Source organism: Cygnus atratus, chromosome 16 (genome assembly GCF_013377495.2).
Source record: "Cygnus atratus isolate AKBS03 ecotype Queensland, Australia chromosome 16, CAtr_DNAZoo_HiC_assembly, whole genome shotgun sequence".
Classification (NCBI taxonomy): domain Eukaryota; kingdom Metazoa; phylum Chordata; class Aves; order Anseriformes; family Anatidae; genus Cygnus; species Cygnus atratus.
The window spans coordinates 1,326,087-1,346,023 of NC_066377.1; the positions used below are offsets into that span (position 1 = coordinate 1,326,087).

A 19,937-nucleotide genomic window follows, 5' to 3' on the forward strand; every position below is an offset into this window, starting at 1 on the left:
GAGGGGGGGGGGGGGTCCCTCTCTTCTCCTCCCCTCCCCGCACAGCCCCCGCTCACCGCCCGCTCTCTCCTTTCCCCGCCAGGTCGCTGAGGCCGCCGGCTGGCCCTGCCGCCCCGCACCGCCGGGGGGCTCCGCGCAGGTGAGCAGGGCGGGGGGCGCCGGGGGGCCGGGGGCTCGCCCCCTCCTGGCTGCGGGATTGGGGATGGGGATGGGAGCCCGCACCCCGGGGGCTGCCAGCGCCCCGCTCCGCATCCGGGGGGTTCGGGGGGGTGTTAAGGGCAGAGGATGCTTGGGGCGGGTCACGCGTCAGGCCCGCAGCACACCCGCATCGCATGCAGCAGACCCCCACGGCACGCACCGGACACACGTCACGCTCGCCGGACCCGCAGCGCACGCACTGGACCTGCATTGCCTGCACCAGCCCCCCGGGGTGGGCACCAGAGCCCTGGCGCACGCACCGGACCCACAGCACGGACACCGGACCCACATCCTATGCAGCAGACACGCTGCACACACCCACGGCACGCCACTGGCCCCGCATCACAAGTACTGGACCCGTGTGGTGTGCACCCCCACGGCATGCATCAGACACATGTCGTGGTCACCACCCCTGCACTGGAGCCCCATCGCATGCACCAGACCCACCTTCCATGCACTGGACCCATATGGCATGCATCAGACCCCCATCACATGCACCAGAGCCCCATCACATGCATCAGCCCCCCATCACATGCACCAGACCCTCCCTGCATCCCCCAGCCCCATACGGCACGCTCCGGACCCCCATCACACGCACTGGACACACCCTGCATGCACCAGACCCTCCCTGCGTGCGCCAGCCCCACATCTACTCCCTACAGAGCCCAAATGTTTCTCCCAGCTCTGTGGGGCGTTGCAGGAGCTGGAGCTGCTGTGCAATTGCGATTTTATTACTTAATGGCCTGTAGCTCCGTCTCCGAAGGGATACAGAGGACGCACGAGCTGATTGATGAGCCCTGCGCTCCTTTTCTCTCCTCCCCGCAAGGTCAGTGCTGCCCGCCCGCCCGTAGGAACCCGCTGCTGTGCGTTTGTTGTGCCTGGGAAGTGTCAGTGCGCCCACCCCCTCTAGGAAACGTGTGGGTTGTGTCGTGACCTTGTGCGAGAAGGCGAAAATGGTGGTTTGCAGGGCTTCGGAGGTCCCTGGGCTGCGAGCTTCCCCACCTGGGCTCAGAGGGGGACAATGCCTGCACTGGGGTGTCAGCAGCAGAAAGCGTCGCAGCCTGCCGGGGCGGTCCAAGCGGCGTGCCATTAAATGTGCCGTTAAATGTACCATTAAACGTGCCATTAAATACACTGTTAAATGGGCCGGGACCCAGCGCTAGTCTTCCGCCACCGCCGCCTTTCCCAGCCCTGATTCGAGGTGGATCATGGCTAGGGCAGACGTCCTTCCGTCACGCCGAGGCTGCGTGTGAGCGGAGGGGAGGAGTAGCTGAATTTCTCTCCCACATCGCTGCCTTCGTACCCCGAAGGAGAGCTCTCTTCTCTCTGCTTGCTGGTCCTCAGCTCGGCTCCAAGCACAGGATGGGCTGAGCAGTGTAATTGCCCCCCCGCCTGCTGTCCTCCCAGCCCGAGCGGAGACCAGAGGGCCTGGGTGCCAGGCACCCTGCTCCTGCCCTCGCTGCGGTCGCTGCCACCGTGGGGTTCGTCGCGGGGCTCTTTTCCCTTTGCTTCTGGGGGCCGCAGCTCTGGACCAGCCTGGTGGCATGGCTCAGGCCCCGTGGGGCTCCCTCGGGGAGCCAGGAGGTGCCACGAGTGCCCTCGTGGCCGTGCCGGGCTGGAGGGCCTGGGAAAAGGGGGTGAGGAGGGGAGCGCACGGGAAGGGGATGGGACACCCCCCGGTCAGGTCAGCTGGAAAAGTGGTGAGCTGCATGACCCGGTCTCTAACGGTGTCTATTTTCCTGTAATCTCTGGGTGTAAACTCAGCATTTTATAACAAAACAAGAGAATAAAAGGAAATACTCCCTTGTTTCGTGACGTGCTATAACAACTCTTAGCAGAATTGATTTTTTGGCGGTGTTGCATAAACCTCCCGTGCATTTTGTCTCGGCTCTTGCCCCGAGCGCTCTGCTCTGGTGCAAACCCAAGCATCTGCCCTGCGCGGCCGGCAGGTGAGGGTCTGCCTGCTTTGGGACCCAGGTCCCTGCTGGAGCAGGTTTCCAAGCCCCCAAGGACCTCACTGCCCCCCTGCAAGCTGCCAAGCAGGAGCGAAGCAGCCCCTAACCCTGATGGAGGTGGCGAGGGAGCGCGGCACAAGGCGGGCACCAGGGTGGCCTCGGCTGTTACAATTTACTCGGGGAATTTCCTCCAGTGTCTGTGTCCCCAGAAGCCCCCTGTGGCTGAAGCAGGAGCGTGGTCCTGGTCCCAGCTGTGCGCCAGGCTGGGTGTGATGCCGGCAGCTGCGGGTCTGGGGGTCCCCTGGGGACCCCTCCCTGCCCGTACGTCTTTCTGCTTCCTCGTCGGCCCTGATGGCCTCATCCTGCTTCTCTCCACAGCCGCTCAGACAGGTCCCGGTCCCCTTTTGTACACCAATGGATTCTGGCACAACTGCTGTTTTCTGGTCCAGAGCACCCACTTTGTCCCAGATGCAGTTTGTGGCTGTTTACCACGCTTCGTGCTTTGTTTATTTGTAGCGTGAAGGAAAAGCAAAGGCAGCGCAGGAAAGCCAGTGAGGGCTCCTCGCAACGCTTTTGTTGTTCCTTGGGAAGCCGAAGCTGTGATTTGCCTTCCCTCTCGGCTCTCTGCTTTTGATGGGGTTGTCTCGGGGAGGCTGGAAACACCCCGGCAGCCCCCGGCCCCAGGGGCAGCGCAGTGCTGGCAGGGCGGCTCGCGCTGCTGCTCGGACACGTGTGCTTGGTGCCACCGCAGCAGAGCAGGGCAAGGAAAACAAGGAAATGTGCGGCTCAGGCAGCGGAGGAGAGAAAGCAAACCCTTCTCTTGTGTGGCTTTGGAGAGGCCTGGTGAGGTGTCTGAGCATCCCCAGCCCAAATGTGTCCCTTCGCCTCGCCACAGCGCGGATCTGCGCCGACAGCCCGGGTGCTGTGCATTCGCTGCATCTGTCTGGGGCTCGGCCAGCCCCGTTTAAGGCCATTTTTGCAGCTATTTAGAGCCCTGCGTGGGTGGCACGCAGCAGAGGCAGCCTGTTAGCACCGTGCGGAGGAAAATCCGACGTCTGTCCCGGTTTGCCGGGAGCAGCGAGGCGAGCAGGGAGCATATTCACCCCGGGGGGGGCCCGGGGAGCGCCGACAAAAGAAGCAGCAGGCGAGAAAACTGGGGAAAGCCGAGCGGCGGCTGGCAAGGCACCGCACCGAGAGGCGGTCGCCGCAGCGCCAGGGCCGGGATTAAGGCTGCGAAACGAGCCCGCCTGCCTCTGCGTGCCCGCTGCACGTTCCCCGGGGAGGACAGGATGAGCTGGTGGGGCAGCTCGGGGCAGGGCAGCAGCCGGTCTTACTGAAGGCATGCAGAAATGGAGAGAGGCGAGGTGTCTCGGGAGCTCGCAGGAGTGAACTCGCCTGCGGTAGCGAAACCCCTGGGGGAACGAGCTGAGGAGCCTTCAGAGGCCTCATGCACTGACGGCGAGGCTCTCACCGGGGTTCCTTGGCACCGTTTGCCATGCAGGAAGGAATATAGGAGGGAGAGTGATGCTGGCCCAGCCCCGTCTGTCCATCGCTGGCTCAGCGGGGAACCAGCTTGGCATGGGAAGGTGGCAGCGTTCAAGCCGAAGAGGTTTCCTTGCAGGGCAGCAACTCCAAAATGAAGGCTGAGCCACTCATCCTGGGGAAATCCTCTACAGGATGGGGCTGAGCTTCGGCTCGCCCTTCCCAGCACTCTGCCACCCTCCTCCCTTTGCGTCGTCATCACTGCCTGGTCTGCAGGTCGGTGGTGGGACCCTGCATCCCTGTGCGATGTCCCAGCAGTGCCCAGAGCCCCCTGGGGGGGACCTTGGCCCTGGGAAGCCATGGGGGGCTCAGGTGGGCGCCCTGCGCTGGTGGGGACGGAGTACGTGAGGTGTCCGGGGGTGCTGGTGCCTGGCACCGCTACCGATGCAGGCGTCAGCACCAGCAGCCCTCTGAGCCCTGCCTGCTGCTGACCGCAGCAGTTCGGGGAAGCGCTACCGACGTGGTTATGGCCAGAAGCCGGGGAGGATGGCCGTTAGCTCCCGTTGGTGAGAGGCTGTCCTGTGCCCAGCTGGTGCTCCGTCCCGCCGTGTGTGCAGTATCGGCTTCTCACGCCGTAGCTCTGGATGTTTCCATATCAGGGACCATTTCTGTTATGCAGCAGGAGCTCCCCGGCTAATTCTGTTGCACAGCACAAGCACTATTTTGTGCTGGTGTTTTTGGAAGAGCTGCCTTTCAGGCCCACTAATTCTCCGTCTCCCATCGCATCGCTGGACCAGCCCCGTGCCGCTGCTTGCGGGGACCAGAGGGCAGGACCGTGCACAGGGGAGGGAACAAACCCCGCCGTGTGCCACGGGCACAGAGGCTGTGAGCATCAGCACCGGGGCAGCAGGAGGAGGTCGCTGGGTGCTGCTGAGTCCCTGCCCCTGCGGGGCCACCGGCACCCGTTTCTTGTGGTGCTGCCACAGCCCAGGCTCACGGGGTCAGGCTGGGAAGTTTATGGGGAGTTTTGCTCTTGGTTGGCTCTGGGAGACAGGGTTAGAGCTTTCAGCAGGCAGCGCTCATCCTGCTGCCCCCCTTAGCCTTGTTTTGGCCCAGGCAGCAGCCTCAGCTCCTCCGCACAAGGACCTGCCAGCGCTCCTCGAATCGCCCCGACACCGCTCCCGGTGCCTGCGTGCCCGCACCGGCTGTGGGTGTTAAAATCCCCGCCTAGCTGCGAGCCCCGTCTGCGGCACGGAGCTGGGGCTGTGCGCGCCAGCTGGGTCGCTGTGCAGAGACAAACTGGCTGCCGGGAGCACCATTTGCATGATTTCTGTTGTGGGGCTCAGGTGCAGCTTTGTGAGGCCGGGTTAGAGCTGCTCGGGGCCTGTGCCGCAGACACGTCTCTTCTGGGGCACAATCCGCTGCCATCAGCTCTGTAAGCATCATCCCACGAGCCAGGGATTCTCCCATGGTTTTTCCTATTCCTCCTGCTGCAGAAAAGATGGAATAAGGTGGAGGAGATCAGGAGATCAGTGGCTCTCGGTCAGGACATCTTGAGCTCCATCGTGCAGCCGAGTGCGGCGAGGGTCCCGCTCTGGGTTCACCCCTTGCACGGCTCGGGCAGTGCAGCCGGGACTGCTGGCCATAGCACGCCATCCTGCCAGGCCCTGGGTCTCCTCTCCCACTGCCCAGGCTCCTGATGTTCATTTCTGGTTTTTTTTGGGGGTGCAGAGCTGCCTGGTGGCGCAGGGCTGGCCGCTGGCTCTGTCCCCTGCACTTCTGACATGGAGAAATGAGCCCGCCCGTCCTCTGCCCTAGCATGGGTTGCTTTCCACCCCGATGTTTTTATGGGATTTCTTCTCTTCTGCTTACCCTTGCAGCTTTGCTCTGACTCCTTTCAGAAGCCTCCTTTCTTGGATGATTTTGGATTGCTGTGACCTGCTCTCGGTTACCCCTCTGCGTTTCTTGGCCCTCCCCGCAGCCGCTCACGGCTGCCATTGTCTTCCTTGCTGGCGAGCGCACAGCGCGCTCGGGGACTCGCTCATTTATCTTTGAACGCTTTCCATTTCCTCTCTGTGTATTTTTCCTAATGCCTAATGGACGGGCAGCCGCCGCAGAGAGCCAGAGCCGCTGTGCATGGGCTGCTTGCCACGGCGGCGCTGGGAAAGCTCTCGCCCAGGCTGCCACCAGCAGCACGGGGCGTTTCGGCTCCGGGCTGGCTGGGGCGATGGCTCTGCCCCTGAAAATCCCCTCCTGGGCGCTGGGCAGCTGCCCAGAGGAGCACAGAGCGGACGGGCTCTGTCCCTGTGTCAGTTTTCCCCCCGGAAAGCCCCGGCTGGGGTTTGCAGCAGAGCTCCCTGCGCTCTTGCTGTGCTGTAGAGCCGTTGGGGAGCTGCGACTGGGCGTGCGGGAAGCAGAGGTCCTCACTGCTGGTGCCTCTCTTGCATTCAAAGCAATGAGATTGTCGTGGGTTCCCCATGCTGCCATGGCAAGGCTCGCTTCTCACCACAGGTACTTGTCCTGGGTCACACAATTGTGGTAGTTCCGCCTGCAGACAATAATTACTTTGGCCTTCAGAGGCAGCGCATTAACACGAACGTGTGGGATTGGTGTTGTGGCTTTGGCCCCGAGTCTGCCAAACCTGCCTGACCTCGGCAGCCCGCGGGCACCGCCAGGCTTCTGGGGAGGCTGAAACAGCCCGTGGATTTCTGGAGAACGAAGGCGGCACCCGGGCATTCCCAGTGATTAAAACCAAGCCTCTGGTGGCAGGAGGAAGCCCGACAAGGCAGACCCGGGTCCCTGGCTGGGAGGGGATGCGCCGTGGCAGCGACCCGAGCAGGCGGCAGGGGAATCACGGCACCGCGGTGGGTGCTGGATGGAGGTGCTGGAGCGCAGCACCGAGCGCTCGCCGGAGCCCCCACTGCGGGCCCAGCCCATGCCGTGAGGGTGCAGGGGGGCTGCCCCTGGTCCTGGCACTCATCCTGTGGGCTGAGTGCCACACAGAGGGCTCCCTCCTGAGCAGAGCCACATCATGTGCCCTTTGCAGTGGAGCGGGAGGCAGCAGCGATGCCGGGTGCTGCTTGGCCGCCGTGAGCCAGCGCACGCTGCTCAGGGCTGCGAGAGGGCGAGGAGTTAATCTGTGCGGCTGCAAATCTCCACAAAGCCCTGCCTGGGGGCTGCTCGGGAGCACGGTGACATTATAGGAGCAGGGACGGGCTGTGCTGTGCTGCAGTGCGCGGCGCTGCTGGAGGGCCAGGCTCTGCTGGATGCTGATTCACGCTGCTGCAGCAGCACAGCCCCGCGGCCGCGCACGCCAGCGGTCCGGGAGCTGTGACCCAGAGGGGCTGAGCGCTGCTGCTCCTGCCCCAGGACTTCCCCCCGTGCCCATCCAGGACCCCCAGACCGCATGGGGCTGGACCCCCAGGTGCTGAGCGGGGGCTCACCACGGCTGCGCGCTGCCAGCCCCTCTGCTGCAGCTCCCTGAGCCCGTCGGAGCCCTGCTTTGGGGAGCAGGTAGCAGCAAACCCTGGGGAGAGGGGGGGGAGCTTGGTTTTGGGCAGGAATTAGTCTGGAAGAGAAAATCTGGGATTGCCAACGCCAAAGGCCACATCAGGCGCGAGCTGGCAGGGTGCCCTCCTTTCCTCCAGCCTCCCCCCCCTCACCCTGCTTCTCTCCCTCCCCGGGACCGGAGCCCAAGCAGCACTCAGCGCTCCCAACCCATTGATTATCAGGTCCCATTGCTCGGGCTGCTCGGGGCCGAAGCTGCCAAAATCTGGGACAGATGCCGGCAGCTTGAATGTGCCGGGGATGGGGGGGGGCCCAGGTGGTGCCCCCGGCCGTCCCCAGCAGCCCGCGAGCACGGGATCCAGCCGACAGCTACGGACCCCTGGGCCTGGCCTATTTATTTACAGGCAAAGATCTGGGGTTCTCATGGGCTTGGCGGCTGCTGCCGCATCACACAGGGATCTTCCTTACCTGCTTTCCCTGCTGAACGGGTGATCCTGGATTAATTAATGACAAGCATTAAAGGTCCCAGCCCAAGGCAGGGACATGGCGTGCCCCGGTCACCGGTGGGGTGGGACACGGCGAGGTGCAGGGCTGGGTGTCAGGACCCCGAGGTCTCATCCTGTCCCAGAAATGCACAGGTGGGTGTCTGGGCTGCTTCTGCTTGGCCTTGTAACGAAGAAAGCCCTCACCCCAGGTGTGCTGCCGGGGCAGGACCCCGGGCACGCAGCATCCCGGGGTTTGTGGGCCATGGGAGGCTGGCAGAGAGCAGAGCTGGGATGTGCATGGGATGCAATCCACGTCCGTCCCCACAAAGGTGACCCCAAGGCTTAAATCGATGCCCTCGTGCTGGGGCTGACCTCTGTGTGGGTGCTTTCCCCACCCTGACCTCCTCTCTCTGTTGCATTTAACCCGCAGTTCCCCCGTGCCCAGGACCCGCGGCGCTGCGGCCATGTCTCTGCCGGGGAGCAGACGCTCGTCCACCGGATCCCGAAGGTGAATATGCTTCGGCCTCTCATCCCTGGAGCCCAGCCAGCACTTCTCGCGGTTAGCAGCAGGGCAGGAGCGTCCCCGTCCTCCCGCACACCCAGCCCAGGGCTGCTGCTCCACAGCACTGCCGCCCAGCCTGGATTTGGGGTGCCGCATGTCACCGCTGCACCGCGTCCCCGTCTCCGCATGGAGCACCCCCAGCACCGCACCCCGTCCCTCTCTGTGTGTCTCTGACCCCGCTGTCATCAATAACTTGGTCCTGGGATCAGTCCTTGGTCCCAGGATCAGCTCTTTGGGCCCAGGATTGAATTCTTGGTCCCGTCTGCCAAAGGCAGGTGCCGGTGGGGGCCCCGTCCCCAGCCAGCAGCATGAGGGCGCTGGGAGCAGGCGGTGACGCCGGGAGGTGCATCACCCCTGGGAAGGTCCCTCCTTGGGCTTCAGTGATAGAAAGCAAAAGGGAAAAAGAGATTTAAAAAAAGCGTTTATTCCCCTCTGAATGTTTCCATGTCCTGGGCTGAAGTTTTTGAGTTAGGGGCTGCAGCCGGCGCCGGCAGAAAAAGGCAGCGTGGGCCTGCGGAGGTGCCACAGCCACACTGCTGGTGGTGGGCAGCAAAGCTCTGCTCCTGGGGGGCTCCTGGTGCCGGTCCTTGGGGTGTGGGGATGCTGTGCCGGTGCCCAGGGGGTGCCACACTGGGGGGGGGGGGAGCGGGTGGGCAGCCCCCCTGCCCTGCCTTTGCGCCCGTCACCGTGTCCGTGCCATTTTGATCCCCGCTGTTTGTTTTGTCCTTTTGTCTTGTGTGTCCTCGGTGTGGTGGTTGGCAGTCGCGGGCTTTATGGACGGAGTGGCTTGGCCTCCTTCTTTAAGTCTTCAGCGCCCTCAGCCACTCGGCCTGAGACACAGCCTCTTCTCCCTGCCTCCAGGCGCCCCTCGCCCCCCGGGAGGGACACCTACGGCACCTCCTCGCTGAGCAGCAGCAGCAATTCTGGCTCCTGCAAGGGCAGCGACAGCAGCCCCACCCCAAGGTAACCCATCGCCCGCAGCCCCGCGGCCCCCCCATGGGGGGAACAGGGCCCTCGGGAGGCTGCCGGGTGCCCCCGGACAGGGGGAGCAGCTCTGGCTCCAGTGCTGCCGGAGCCCCCCAGGGCAGGGGCCGCAGAGCGAGGCTGTGCTGCTGCCGTGGCGGCTGGGTGAGCTGCAGCCTGCCGAGCTGCCCGTGGGGCTGTGAGACCCCCAGCACCACCCCCCCCCCCAGCTGCTGTTGTTGTGTCTCCTTTCCCTCCCGTCCTTCCCGTGGCTGTGGCTTGCGCGCTGCACGCATCCCTCCCTGCGCCCCGGCTCCCTCGGGACAGAAGGTGCAGTAGCAGGGTTTTGTTTCAACCCCTTCATTCTGTGGGGCAGGATTTGGGGCTGCCTGTGCATTGCACCACAAGCAAGGCTTGTCCCCAAGCTGGGGCTGCCCCCGCCAGCCCCCAGCCACGTTCCATCTCCCAGAAGTGGCAACGAATCTGGGAGGAAAAGATGGGTCTGGGGGCAACCTGGTGAACGGAGACGGTGCCAGAGCAGGGATGGGGTGGCCACGGGCATTGCGGGGCCCCATTCTGCCTGGCTGTCCCTAACGGAGTGTGCTGGCGCTGTGGGGCTGCCCCCCACGAGGCCCAGCAATTTGGGGCTGCCCTGTGGCGATGCACGGGGGCTTTGGGTGCCCCGCTGCGATGGGCAGAGGGCTCAGGCCACCCCGCTGCGATGTGTGGGGGCTTTGGTCCACCCTGCTGCACTGCGAGAGCTCCTCGTGCTGCTCGCAGGTCCCTGCGCCTCCCCCTGCTCCCTCCCAGCCCAGGCGTGTGGCCACGGAGCTGCAGCCGCTCCCCATCCCCTCCTACCCCTGGCCACCCCCTGCTTGCCCAGCTGCCCCGGGCTTCAAGCCATGGCCACCAACCTCATCTGTCCCGGTGGCAACACAAGGAGGGCCCCGAGGTGCTGCTGCATCCCGTGCCGCATGCTGGGTGCCCCGGCTTGCTCTCCGTGGGCTCTCCAGACCTGCTCCGTCCTGAGCCATCCCATTGCACATCCTTCAGACCCTCATCTGACAGGCCTGATCCCACCCTGGGGTCTCCATCCTCGTTGTACATTCCCCAGCAAGCTCGCTCTGGGCACACAGCACCACTACCGCCCCGCTCTGCTCGTGCAGGGCCTCGGAGAGCCACCGGCGAGCGGTGCCCAGGCTGGCACGGCCGCCCTGCCACCCGCAGCCCTTCCCCCTCCTGCCCACGGGGCTCATTTGGGGCACTTTATGGGGCTGGCACCACCCTGTAAAAGAGATGTCAGCCCCTCCGCCGAGCCCCACGCCGGCGGCTGGGTGACGGCCGTGTCCCCGCAGGCGCTCGGCCAAGTACAACCTCTGCAGCGACAACCACGGGATAAAGCCGCCGACGCCGGAGCAGTACCTGACGCCCCTCCAGCAGAAGGAGGTCTGCATCCGGCACCTCAAGGCTCGCCTGAAGGACACGCAGGAGCGGCTGCAGGACAGGTGAGCGCAGCGCCATCGCCCCGACGCGGTGCAGGACCGTGCGTCCTGGCTGCCTGTGTCCCCTCGGTGACGCCTCGTCCTCGGGTTCGTGCCCGCCCTGCTGCCAGGGGGGCACCGAGCACCACGGGTCTGCCGGGCATCGCAGGCACACAGCTCTCCCTGTTCTCTTTTCATGCAATCCGAATTCATTGCCAACCCAGAGAGCAGATTTCGGGGCTGCAGAACTTGTAAATCTCACCGGAGGTGACTGTGCTCTTCCTTTCGCCGCCGGTTTTTCTCTCCCACGGTTTTTCTGAATCGCAGCGTGACGGAGTGGCTGAGCTCCATCTGCTCCTCCGGGGGCTTACGCGCATCCTCGCAGCCTCACCAGCTGCCGCGCGCCCGCCCTGGGCACCTGCCTGGTCCCACGCAGCCCTCTGCAGCCCCTCCGGGAAGGGGCCGGGCACCTCTCCCAAGGGTCCCTGAGCCTCTGGACCTGACCCTGGGTCCCAACCATGGATTTTCTTGGGTGGTCTCACCCTAAATCACTGCTCCAAGCACCCACGGTAATTGCTGGGCACGCAAGCACTCAGCTCTGTGGCATCCTCAGCGCTGTCGCGGTGCCCTGACCCGGCACGGCTGGGACTGTGGTGACCGTCTGCGTGCCCATGCACCCGCCCCTGTCTCTTGCAGAGATGCTGAGATCGAGGACCTGAAAACGCAGCTGTCGAGGATGCAGGAGGACTGGATCGAGGAGGAGTGCCACCGCGTGGAGGCCCAGCTGGCGCTGAAGGAGGCGCGCAAGGAGATCAAGCAGCTGAAGCAGGTCATCGACACGGTGAAGAACAACCTGATGGAGAAGGACAAGGGGCTCCAGAAGTACTTCGTGGACATCAACATCCAGAACAAGAAGCTGGAGACGCTGCTGCACAGCATGGAGATCGCGCAGAACGGGGCGCTGAAGGAGGAGGGGGCCGGCGAGTCGGCGGGGGGGTCCCCTGCCCGCTCCCTCACCCGCAGCTCCACCTACACCAAGCTGAGCGACCAGGCGGCCGGGGACCGCAATGTGGGGGGCTCGCAGACCATCTCGGTGGACGAGGGGGCCGACAGCGGCTTCGCGGGGGCGGACGAGGCTCCCGGCCGCCCGGACTTGCTGGAGGGAGGGGAGCCGTGCGCCCGGCTGCCCCCCAGCTCCACCTACGAGAAGCTGCTGGGGCTGCGGGGCGGCGTGGAGGCGGGCGTGCAGGCCAGCTGCATGCAGGAGCGGGCCATCCAGACGGACTTTGCGCACTGCCAGCCCGACCTGGACACCCTCCTGGAGAAGGTGATCAAGTCCCAGGCTTGCAGCTTAGGCAGCCCCACCTCCGCCTGGGTCTCCGAGTTGGAAGACGCGGCGCCCGGCTGCGAGCCGCCCAACCCCGCCGGGGCCATGGACCTGGTGGCCGCGGACCCCGAGGCCGTGCCGGCGGAGGCGGGGGCCCCCCACAACAACCCCACCGTGCAGCAGCCCCACGGCGCCGGCCCCTCCGTGGCCATCACCTGCGCGGCGGCAGCGGAGGAGGAGGCGGCGGAGGCGAGCTGCGACGCCGCCCTGGCCAAGAGCTACTGGAGCCGCCACTTCCTCGTGGATCTGCTGGCCGTGGTGGTGCCGGCGGTGCCCACGGTGGCCTGGCTGTGCCGCTCGCAGCGCCGGCAGGGCCAGCCCATCTACAACATCAGCTCGCTGCTGCGGGGCTGCTGCACCGTGGCCCTGCACTCCATCCGCAGGATGGGCTGCCACGCCGTCGGCACCCCGGGGGGCAGCGCCCAGCCCTGACCCCCCCCCCCCAACACACCACCACCACCACCACCACCCCCTGCTCGCCCCCACGGACCCGACCGCTGATTGTAAAGCCCCGTGCCGGCGTTGTCCCCGCTCCCGGGGGGCACTTCGTCTGCTCCGGCTCCTTACGCAACCCCGAGGAGGGGGCAAAAAGGGGCGCAGGGTGGGGTTTGGAGGGGGGGGTGGGACTGCTGCTGCTCTGACACCTCTGTCCCAAAGGATGCCAAGGACCGTTTCTGGAGGAGCGGTGACACGCGGGATGGCCAAGCCCGGTGCCCACCCCCTGGCACAGCTCCTGCAGCTGTGGGGGTGCCACCCTGCCGGGGGGGGGGGGGTCTCTTCATTGCACTTGTTTTCTTTTCGGATGTCCCTGCGCGGCCCAGGGGACAGCTCTCTGCGGGCGGGTGACGGCGAGGAGCCATCCGGCACTGGGGGTGCCAGCATGGGGCCGTGGTGGTTCCCCCCCCCACGGGCACCTTCCTTGCTCCGGGTGCAGCTTCGCACAGTGACAGCGAAATTGCGGCTGCAGGCGGGGGGACAGCGGGGAGCCCCCGGACAACCGGGGTGGAATTGGATGAAATCGGATGGAATTGGGTGGAATTGGATGGAATCGGGTGGAATCGGATATACAATTGGATATACCTCACGCGTTAGAGCAAGGCTGAGCCACCCGCGGCGCCGTCGGTCCCGTACCGCTCGTTCGTTTGCTTTGCACTAGATTCACTTTTTTTTCTTCTGGTAAAGACAAAAGCCCTGGGGTGGGAGCCGAGGTGGTGGCTAGGGGCTGAGGACCGGCTGGCCCCATTGCCAGCAGCACCTGGGGGAAGGGGGGGGGTCCCAGCACCAGTTCTGGTGTGGGACTGGGCACCCTTGGTGTGGGCAGCGGCGATGCTGCGGGTTCGGGCAGGCAGTGAGGGGCGCGGGCAGGGCCTGGGGGCAGAGCCAAGCACCCTCGCCCACCCCCCGCCCAGCCACAACCCCGCTTTGCTGGCGGCCTCCAGAAAATGCCTTTTTTTTTTTTTTCTTGAAAAGCAAAGACAGCAAAGGTTGGTCAGCGGGGGCTGGCGAGGCACCAGACTTCAGGCTCCCTCCCGGGTATGCCGAGGGGCGCGGGCCCCGGCCCCCACCACGAATGTCTGCGGCTCCTTCGTGACTTGAATTAATGATGTGTTCCCCCCCCCCCCCCCCAGCTCCATTCTAGCACCCATGGGTGCTGCAGGAGCTGGCGACGCTCATGGGGCCCTGGCTGCTGCCCACTCGCCTTGGCCCCCTCCGTGTCCTGCATGCCCCGAGCCTCCCCATGCCTCCCGTCTGTGGGACGGGGACGGGGACGGGGGAGGGGCACCGTGTAAAATATTCGGGGAGAAGCGGTCGGAACGCAGCCAGGATATCAGCCTCTTGTGCAATGTATTTGTGGATCTGTGTACACGTCTGTTCGACTATCCAAAGCTTTGCCGAGAAATAAATGTAATGACTATATTTGAAAGACAAATCTATATAATATATTTTTTAAATACAGAAGTGAAAAAAGCTGTAACCTCCCCCACCCACCCCTTCTCTCGTTTTCCACTGTCCTGTACTCGCTGTCTGTGGTGGATGTAATAAATGTCGCTGGGTCTGTGTCTGCTTTCGCTGGAGCCAGCCTTTGGCATCTGCCCCGAGGGTGGCTGGCCCGAGCGGCCGCAGGGGACATGAGGGGACATGGGGGGGGGGACACGTGGACCCTGGGACAAGGGGAGGCAGCGGGGAGGTGGGGGCACGTTCCCCGTCCCTGCTGCTGAGAGCGAGGAGAGCGCCGGGGGGATGCAGGATGGTGCTGCGGTGCCCTGCGCTGCCCTGCAGCCCCAGGCTCTTTATGGGTTTCTGTGCTACAACAGCTTCTTTCGGGGGGGCTGCGGGGTACCTTCTGCGGCCCCTCTGAGCCCCCCCACTTCCAGGCTTGGCCGGGGGGGGCGCCCACGCCGGTGTCTGGTGGCAGGACGGCGGCGATCGCATCAGAGGTCGGGGATGGAGTGGTCCATGGACGACTTCACCAGCCCCGCCGACAGCCTGGGCGCAGGGGAGGTGCTCAGGGGCGAGCCCCCGGGTCCCCACGGGGGTAACCCTGGGGCTGCGGCTGGGGACGGGGGGCGGAGGGGCGCGGGCACCCCGCGGTCTCACCGTTTGACCATGTGCTCGTAGATCACGGCGGGGATGATGGTCAGCGTGACAACGTTCCCCGCGTCCGCCAGCACCTCCATGAGCTGCTTATCCTGGAGGCGAGAGGGCGGTGGGAGGCGAGCGGTGCCCCCCGTGGCACAGCAGCTCACCCAGCACCACGCAGCGCCTGCTCTGGCCAGATCCTTGGCACAGGGCATCCCCAGGCATGTTTTGCACACACAGTTGTGCAAAACCCACTCGTGACAGGGCTAAAATGCGGTGGTGCGACAACCCAGCCTCCCCAACCCACACCTCCCGCAGGGTGGCGGCACCCTGACGGCTCTGAGTCTTCAAATCCTGCAGTTTGCACCCAAAAAGACCCCGCGAGAGGCCGCAGGGCAGCACCTCACAGCCTGCAGCCACACTATGGGGACAGGGCTGTGTCCCTACCTTCATGCCGATGACGTTCTGGCCGTTGACCTCGCAGATGTAGTGGTGGGTCAGGAGGCCGTTGCGGGCGGCAGAGCTGTCCTTGGCCAGCGACACGATCTTCCCCTTCTTGACCACGACGCCCACGTGGCCGGTGCTGTCCTTGTGCACGGTGACAGTGCGCTGGAACGGCCTGCGGGGACAGAGCGCTCAGCACCATCCCCGTGCGTGGCACCGTGCGCCCGGCCGCCCGCCGCTCACCTGTCCCGCACCACCATGACGATTTTCTCCGGGGACGCCTTCTTCAGCGCCCGGTGCGCCTTGTCGCTGCTCCAGCCCGTGCAGTTCTTGCCGTCGATCTGCAGGATCTGGTCGCCGAAGCGCAGCCCCACCAGCGAGGCCGGCGAGTTGGCCTTCACCAGCTGCACGAAGATGCCCTGGGGGCAAGGGGGGGAGCGATGGCACGGGGCTGGCACGGGGACCGGGTGGCCGTGCCATGCTGTGCACGGTGCCGTGCCACGCTGCGGTGTGCCAAGCTGTGCAGCGGTGCACCGTGCCATGTCATGCTGTGCTGTGCAATGGTGCACCCCACCATGCTTTCCAATGCCATGGAGCACCATGCCGTGCCGTACTATGCCGTGCCATGCCGTGGAGCACCACTCGGTGCCGTACCATGCTGTGCCATGCCATGGAGCACCGTGCCATGCCACGGAGCACTGTGTCGTGCCGTGCCATGCCAAGGAGCGCCATGCCGTGCCGTGCCCAGCCCCATACCAGCCCAGCCCCTCACCTGGTCGATGTTTCTCAGCTGCAGCCCCGTCTTGCCCCGCTCGTCCTTGCAGAGGTGGATCTCCCGCACGCCCGGCTTGATCTCTGCCCGCCGCAGCCCCACGTTGTTCCCACTCAGGGGGGCGACCAGCTGGCCCGGCACGGGGCCGGCGGGGGTCAGCGCCTGCATTGGAGCCTGGTCTCAGCAGGGCCAGCAGGGGCACGGGGCCCTACATTGCTCCCGGCCTCGCATCAGCCCTTGGGGGACACCGTGCCCCTGCCCCGGGCAGGATGTGGCTGCGGGAGGTGACCCCCCCCAAGGAGGGGACCCCCCCAGCAGTGATGTTGTGGCCGGGGGGGGGTCCCGGCACAGGGCAGGTGGGAGCCCCAGCCCAGACACCTACGGTGCTGCTGTCCGGGAAGAGTTTTTTCTGGATCTCTTCGCTGGAGAGCGCGAGTCCCATGTAATCCTCCAGCTCCGCCAGGTTGGGGTACAGCATGGGCGGTGCTGTGGGGCACAGCGAGGGCGATCTCAGCGTGGGGTCCCCAGCTTACAGCCACCCCCCCCCCCCCAACATCTGGGAGCCCCCCCCCGGGACCAGGAGCCAGCAACCGGCACAAGGGACATGAAGAGAGCCCCCCCTGGGATGAGCCGGGGGGGGGGGGAGAAACCCCCAAGCCCCATCCCCTACCCGTGCACCAAGCTGGGGGGGGGTGGGGGGGGTGGGGGGGGTGGGGGATGTCTCAGCCGAGCCTCCCCCCGTGGTGGGTGACCCCCCCCAACCCAGACAGCCCCTCGACACCGAGGGCTGATCGCAGCCCACGTTACCGGTGCCGGAGGTGAGCTTCGGCTTCTCCGTGAGCACCGTCGTGGCGGGGGTGCCGACACCGGCGGCTGCCTGCGCCTGGCGAGAGATGGGGTTTGCTCGAGGTGAGTCCCACGGGCACCCTCGGGGTCGGTCCCTCCCCACCCCATAGGGACACTGAGCTGACACTGACCTGCAAGACCTGGTGGCCTTTCATGTCCTCCAGCGAGGGGTAGAGCGTTGCCATCGCTGCTGCTGCGCCCGTGTCCTGGGACAGGAATGGGGACGGGGTTGGGGCATTTTGGGGACGGGGGCGCCTCTCCCCGAGCATCCCTCGCGGCCCCACGGGGCTGGCACCAGGGCAGGAGCCGGCCCCAGCCCCAGCTGCCGCCGCCACAAAGCTGGGGCTTTCCCCGCTCCCGGCGTGCCTGGCTCCGTGCCCGGCTGTCACCCACGGCCTCTGGCGTGACTCAGGGCCGTGTCACCACGGCCACCGCCTCCGTCACCTCCCGGCAGCCGGGACACGGCCGGCTGCGTGCCGGGCACAAGCACGGGCACGAGCGTCCCGGCGGCTGCTGCTCCGTGGGGACGAGATCCTGCCGTCCCCAGGCACCCATCGGGGCTCTTCCAACATCCCCAGATGTGGCAGGGAGACGTCCCCATGGGCGGTGTCCCCATGGACAAAGCCCTCCCGTCGCAGCTTCTCGCTGCCTTTACCCCCCCCCCCCCCAGTCCCCTCCACCCCAATGTCCCCGCGCGGTGCTCACAGCGATGCCCCAAAAAACATCACCCAAACCTCGGTGCGTGGGGGCCAAACCCAGCCCCGGCTCTGATCCCACGGCACCTTGAGCCCCGTGGGAGCCGGGCAGGATCCTGCCCAGCGGTGGCATCCCCAGGGTGGGGGCAACCCCCCCCCCCCCCAGGACCCAACCCAGCTCCCCCCAGCCCAGACCACCCCGGCCTCACCTGGGATCAGCTCCGGCTCCTGCGCACTGCCCCGTGCCTGGCCCCGGGGCTTTATAGCAGTGCCTGGCCTGGGGAGGGGCCTGGTGGCCTCAGCTGACTGCCACCACCCCCAGGTGGGGCACAGGTGAGGAGGAGGAACAGGAAGGTGAAGGCAACGCAGCTCAGAGAACCGATGCTCTGGGGGATTGGGGGTTGCTGAGCCCCAGCCAGAAGCACACGGGGATGGGGTCGGAGACGGGGATGGGGACAGGGACGGGGGCAGCTTTCCGTGGGTCTGTCCGTGCTGGGTGCTGCAGATTTGGGGCTGTGCGCCCTTGCACCCACCACGGAGGCCCCCACCCCTCCCGGCATCGCCACCCCCAGGTGCCACCAGCACCCAGCTCGGTGTCACCACGGTCCTCTTGCCCAGCCTGGGGCCACCGCGGCTCCGTGCCCCCGGCGTGCGGGGTGGGCACAGGGGGGTGCCCGTGCCAGCAGCCCTGCGTGGGTGGCCGCCTCCCGTGACCCCTGTTTGGGGCGCGTGGGGCTGACGTGCCCCATCCCGCACCCTTCCAGCCACCAGGCCAGGCGTGACGGCCCCGTGGGCCCGTGCCACAGCTGGGAAAACTGAGGCAGCGCTGCGCTCGGTGAGTCAGGGCGCGGGCGGAGGGTGTCCCGCTGCCGTGGGACATCGCTGCATCACCCCGGCCCCCAATCCCTGTGGCCACCGACCCACTCGATGCCATCGTGTCCCCAGGTCCTCGGGGAGCAGGAGCGGGGTCCCGCTGGTGCTCAGCGCTGGTGGCACCAGCCCGGGAACGGGGCCAGCAGGAGCCGGGCACGTCCCAGCCCTGCCCGCCGGGCCAGGAGGAAGCGATTTATTTACTGGCGGTATTTTTTATTTATTTACTTGAGGTATTTTTAGCCCGGCCGTGCCCAGGACGGGAGCGGCCCCACAGCTGAGAAACGGGGCCAGGAGCAAGCAGCAGGGGAGGGAGGCTGCCAGCACCACCAGGAAACCTGGAAGGACAGCTCCGCAGGCAGGACGGCTGCGCCTGCCCCGGACACTGCACGGAGACGGGGCTGGAAGGGTCCTGGTGCAGGCTGCAACTGCAGGGGGCACAGGGAGAGCCCAGGGACACGCTGCTCGTGGCACACGGAGGCACACACACATTGCACACACACTCACGCTCACACACTCACTCACTCTCCATGACCCCGTTGCCATCTGCAGCCAGCAGCATCCCAGGACAGTGCCACCCCTCCGAGGAAGCCACCAGCCCTGGCCACACAGCCCCCTGGACAAACGGCCGGCAGCAGCAGGACAGGAGGACAGGGACAGCCCCAAGCAGCTCCTGGCCCCCCCCAGCCCCTTTCCTCCTCCCAGCCCCCCCACGGGCGCTGCCTTATCTCTGGCCTCAGCGCCTCGGCACAGCCTGGCACCGGTTAATAATTAAGGCAAAAGGCTGCAGGAAGAGAAACCCAAGCTCGCCCGGAGTTTCCGCCCAGGTGCAGTCACAGCAGAGGGAGGGCGGCCCCCACGCTTCATCCCCCACCCCATGCTGGCGAGCTGGGGCTGGGGGTCCTGGAGCAATGCCATAGCCCAGGGACCACCTCCCACCTTTCCAGCTCCTGGCCGAGCCCCCGAGCCCAGGCAGCGGCACCCTGGGGTGGGCAGAGCTCACGCTGACGAGCAGCAGCTAAGGGTAGCGCTTGTATTCGCACGGGGTGGCCCCAACCCTGTGCCCTCGCGTGTGCCCCGCACACCAGGACACCCGGCAGCATCCGTCCCGAGGCACCCAGGCAAAAACATTCCCAAACTGGGTGCTGCGAGCCAGAGGGTGGCAGCCCAGCCTGCAGACGCCGCTTCTTCTCCAAGTGCACCGGCTCCCTCCAGCGCCTTTTCCAGCCCCCCCCGCCCCGCATCCCCCTTGAGATGCAAACGTGGCTCCCACCGGCCCCGCTCCAGCTCGGGGACTCGCCACGGCCGCGTTATCGATCGTGGCAAACGGAGCAAAGGCCGTCTGCAGGGGAGCTGGGTGCTGGCACGAGGCAGCAGAGAGCTGAGCACCAGCCTTGGGGACCTCGAGCCCTTAACAGCCCGTGCGCTGGGGGCAGGACCTGCACCAGGCTCCCCGGCCCCCGCAGGCAGCGAGAGCAGCAGTGCCCAAGCAGCGCCCACGCCCCAAGCCCCAAGACGTTTCCCCGCCACCGAGCGTGCAAGCTTCTGCAGAGAAGACCAAAAGTGAGGGGCTGCGAGCCCTGTCCTGCAGCTGAGAAACCACAGCATTGCCCCAGGCACGCCCTTGAGCAAAGCCCCTGCTAAACCAGGCAGGCATCAGGACCGGATCGCTACGAGAGGCACCACGAAAACCCCAAGGGGGGTTTTTAG

At 65.9% G+C, this 19,937-nt stretch overlaps 2 protein-coding genes across 2 annotated transcripts; one reads left to right on the plus strand and one right to left on the minus strand.

Moving 5' to 3' along the window:
* Positions 1-6,510: 6,510 nt before the first annotated feature.
* SNPH (syntaphilin) lies at positions 6,511-12,452 on the plus strand. The gene is made up of 5 exons (XM_050714076.1): positions 6,511-6,575; positions 8,058-8,135; positions 9,051-9,152; positions 10,508-10,657; positions 11,330-12,452. The coding sequence occupies exons 1-5, from the start codon at positions 6,511-6,513 to the stop codon at positions 12,450-12,452; spliced, it is 1,518 nt and encodes a 505-aa protein (XP_050570033.1).
* A 1,791-nt stretch (positions 12,453-14,243) lies between these two features.
* SDCBP2 (syndecan binding protein 2) lies at positions 14,244-16,867 on the minus strand. The gene is made up of 8 exons (XM_035567117.1): positions 16,794-16,867; positions 16,624-16,699; positions 16,199-16,302; positions 15,817-15,978; positions 15,288-15,463; positions 15,048-15,219; positions 14,619-14,710; positions 14,244-14,507 (listed from the first exon to the last, which is right to left on the minus strand). The coding sequence occupies exons 1-8, from the start codon at positions 16,845-16,847 to the stop codon at positions 14,453-14,455; spliced, it is 891 nt and encodes a 296-aa protein (XP_035423010.1). The 5' UTR covers positions 16,848-16,867; the 3' UTR covers positions 14,244-14,452.
* Between the last annotated feature and the right edge of the window lie 3,070 nt (positions 16,868-19,937).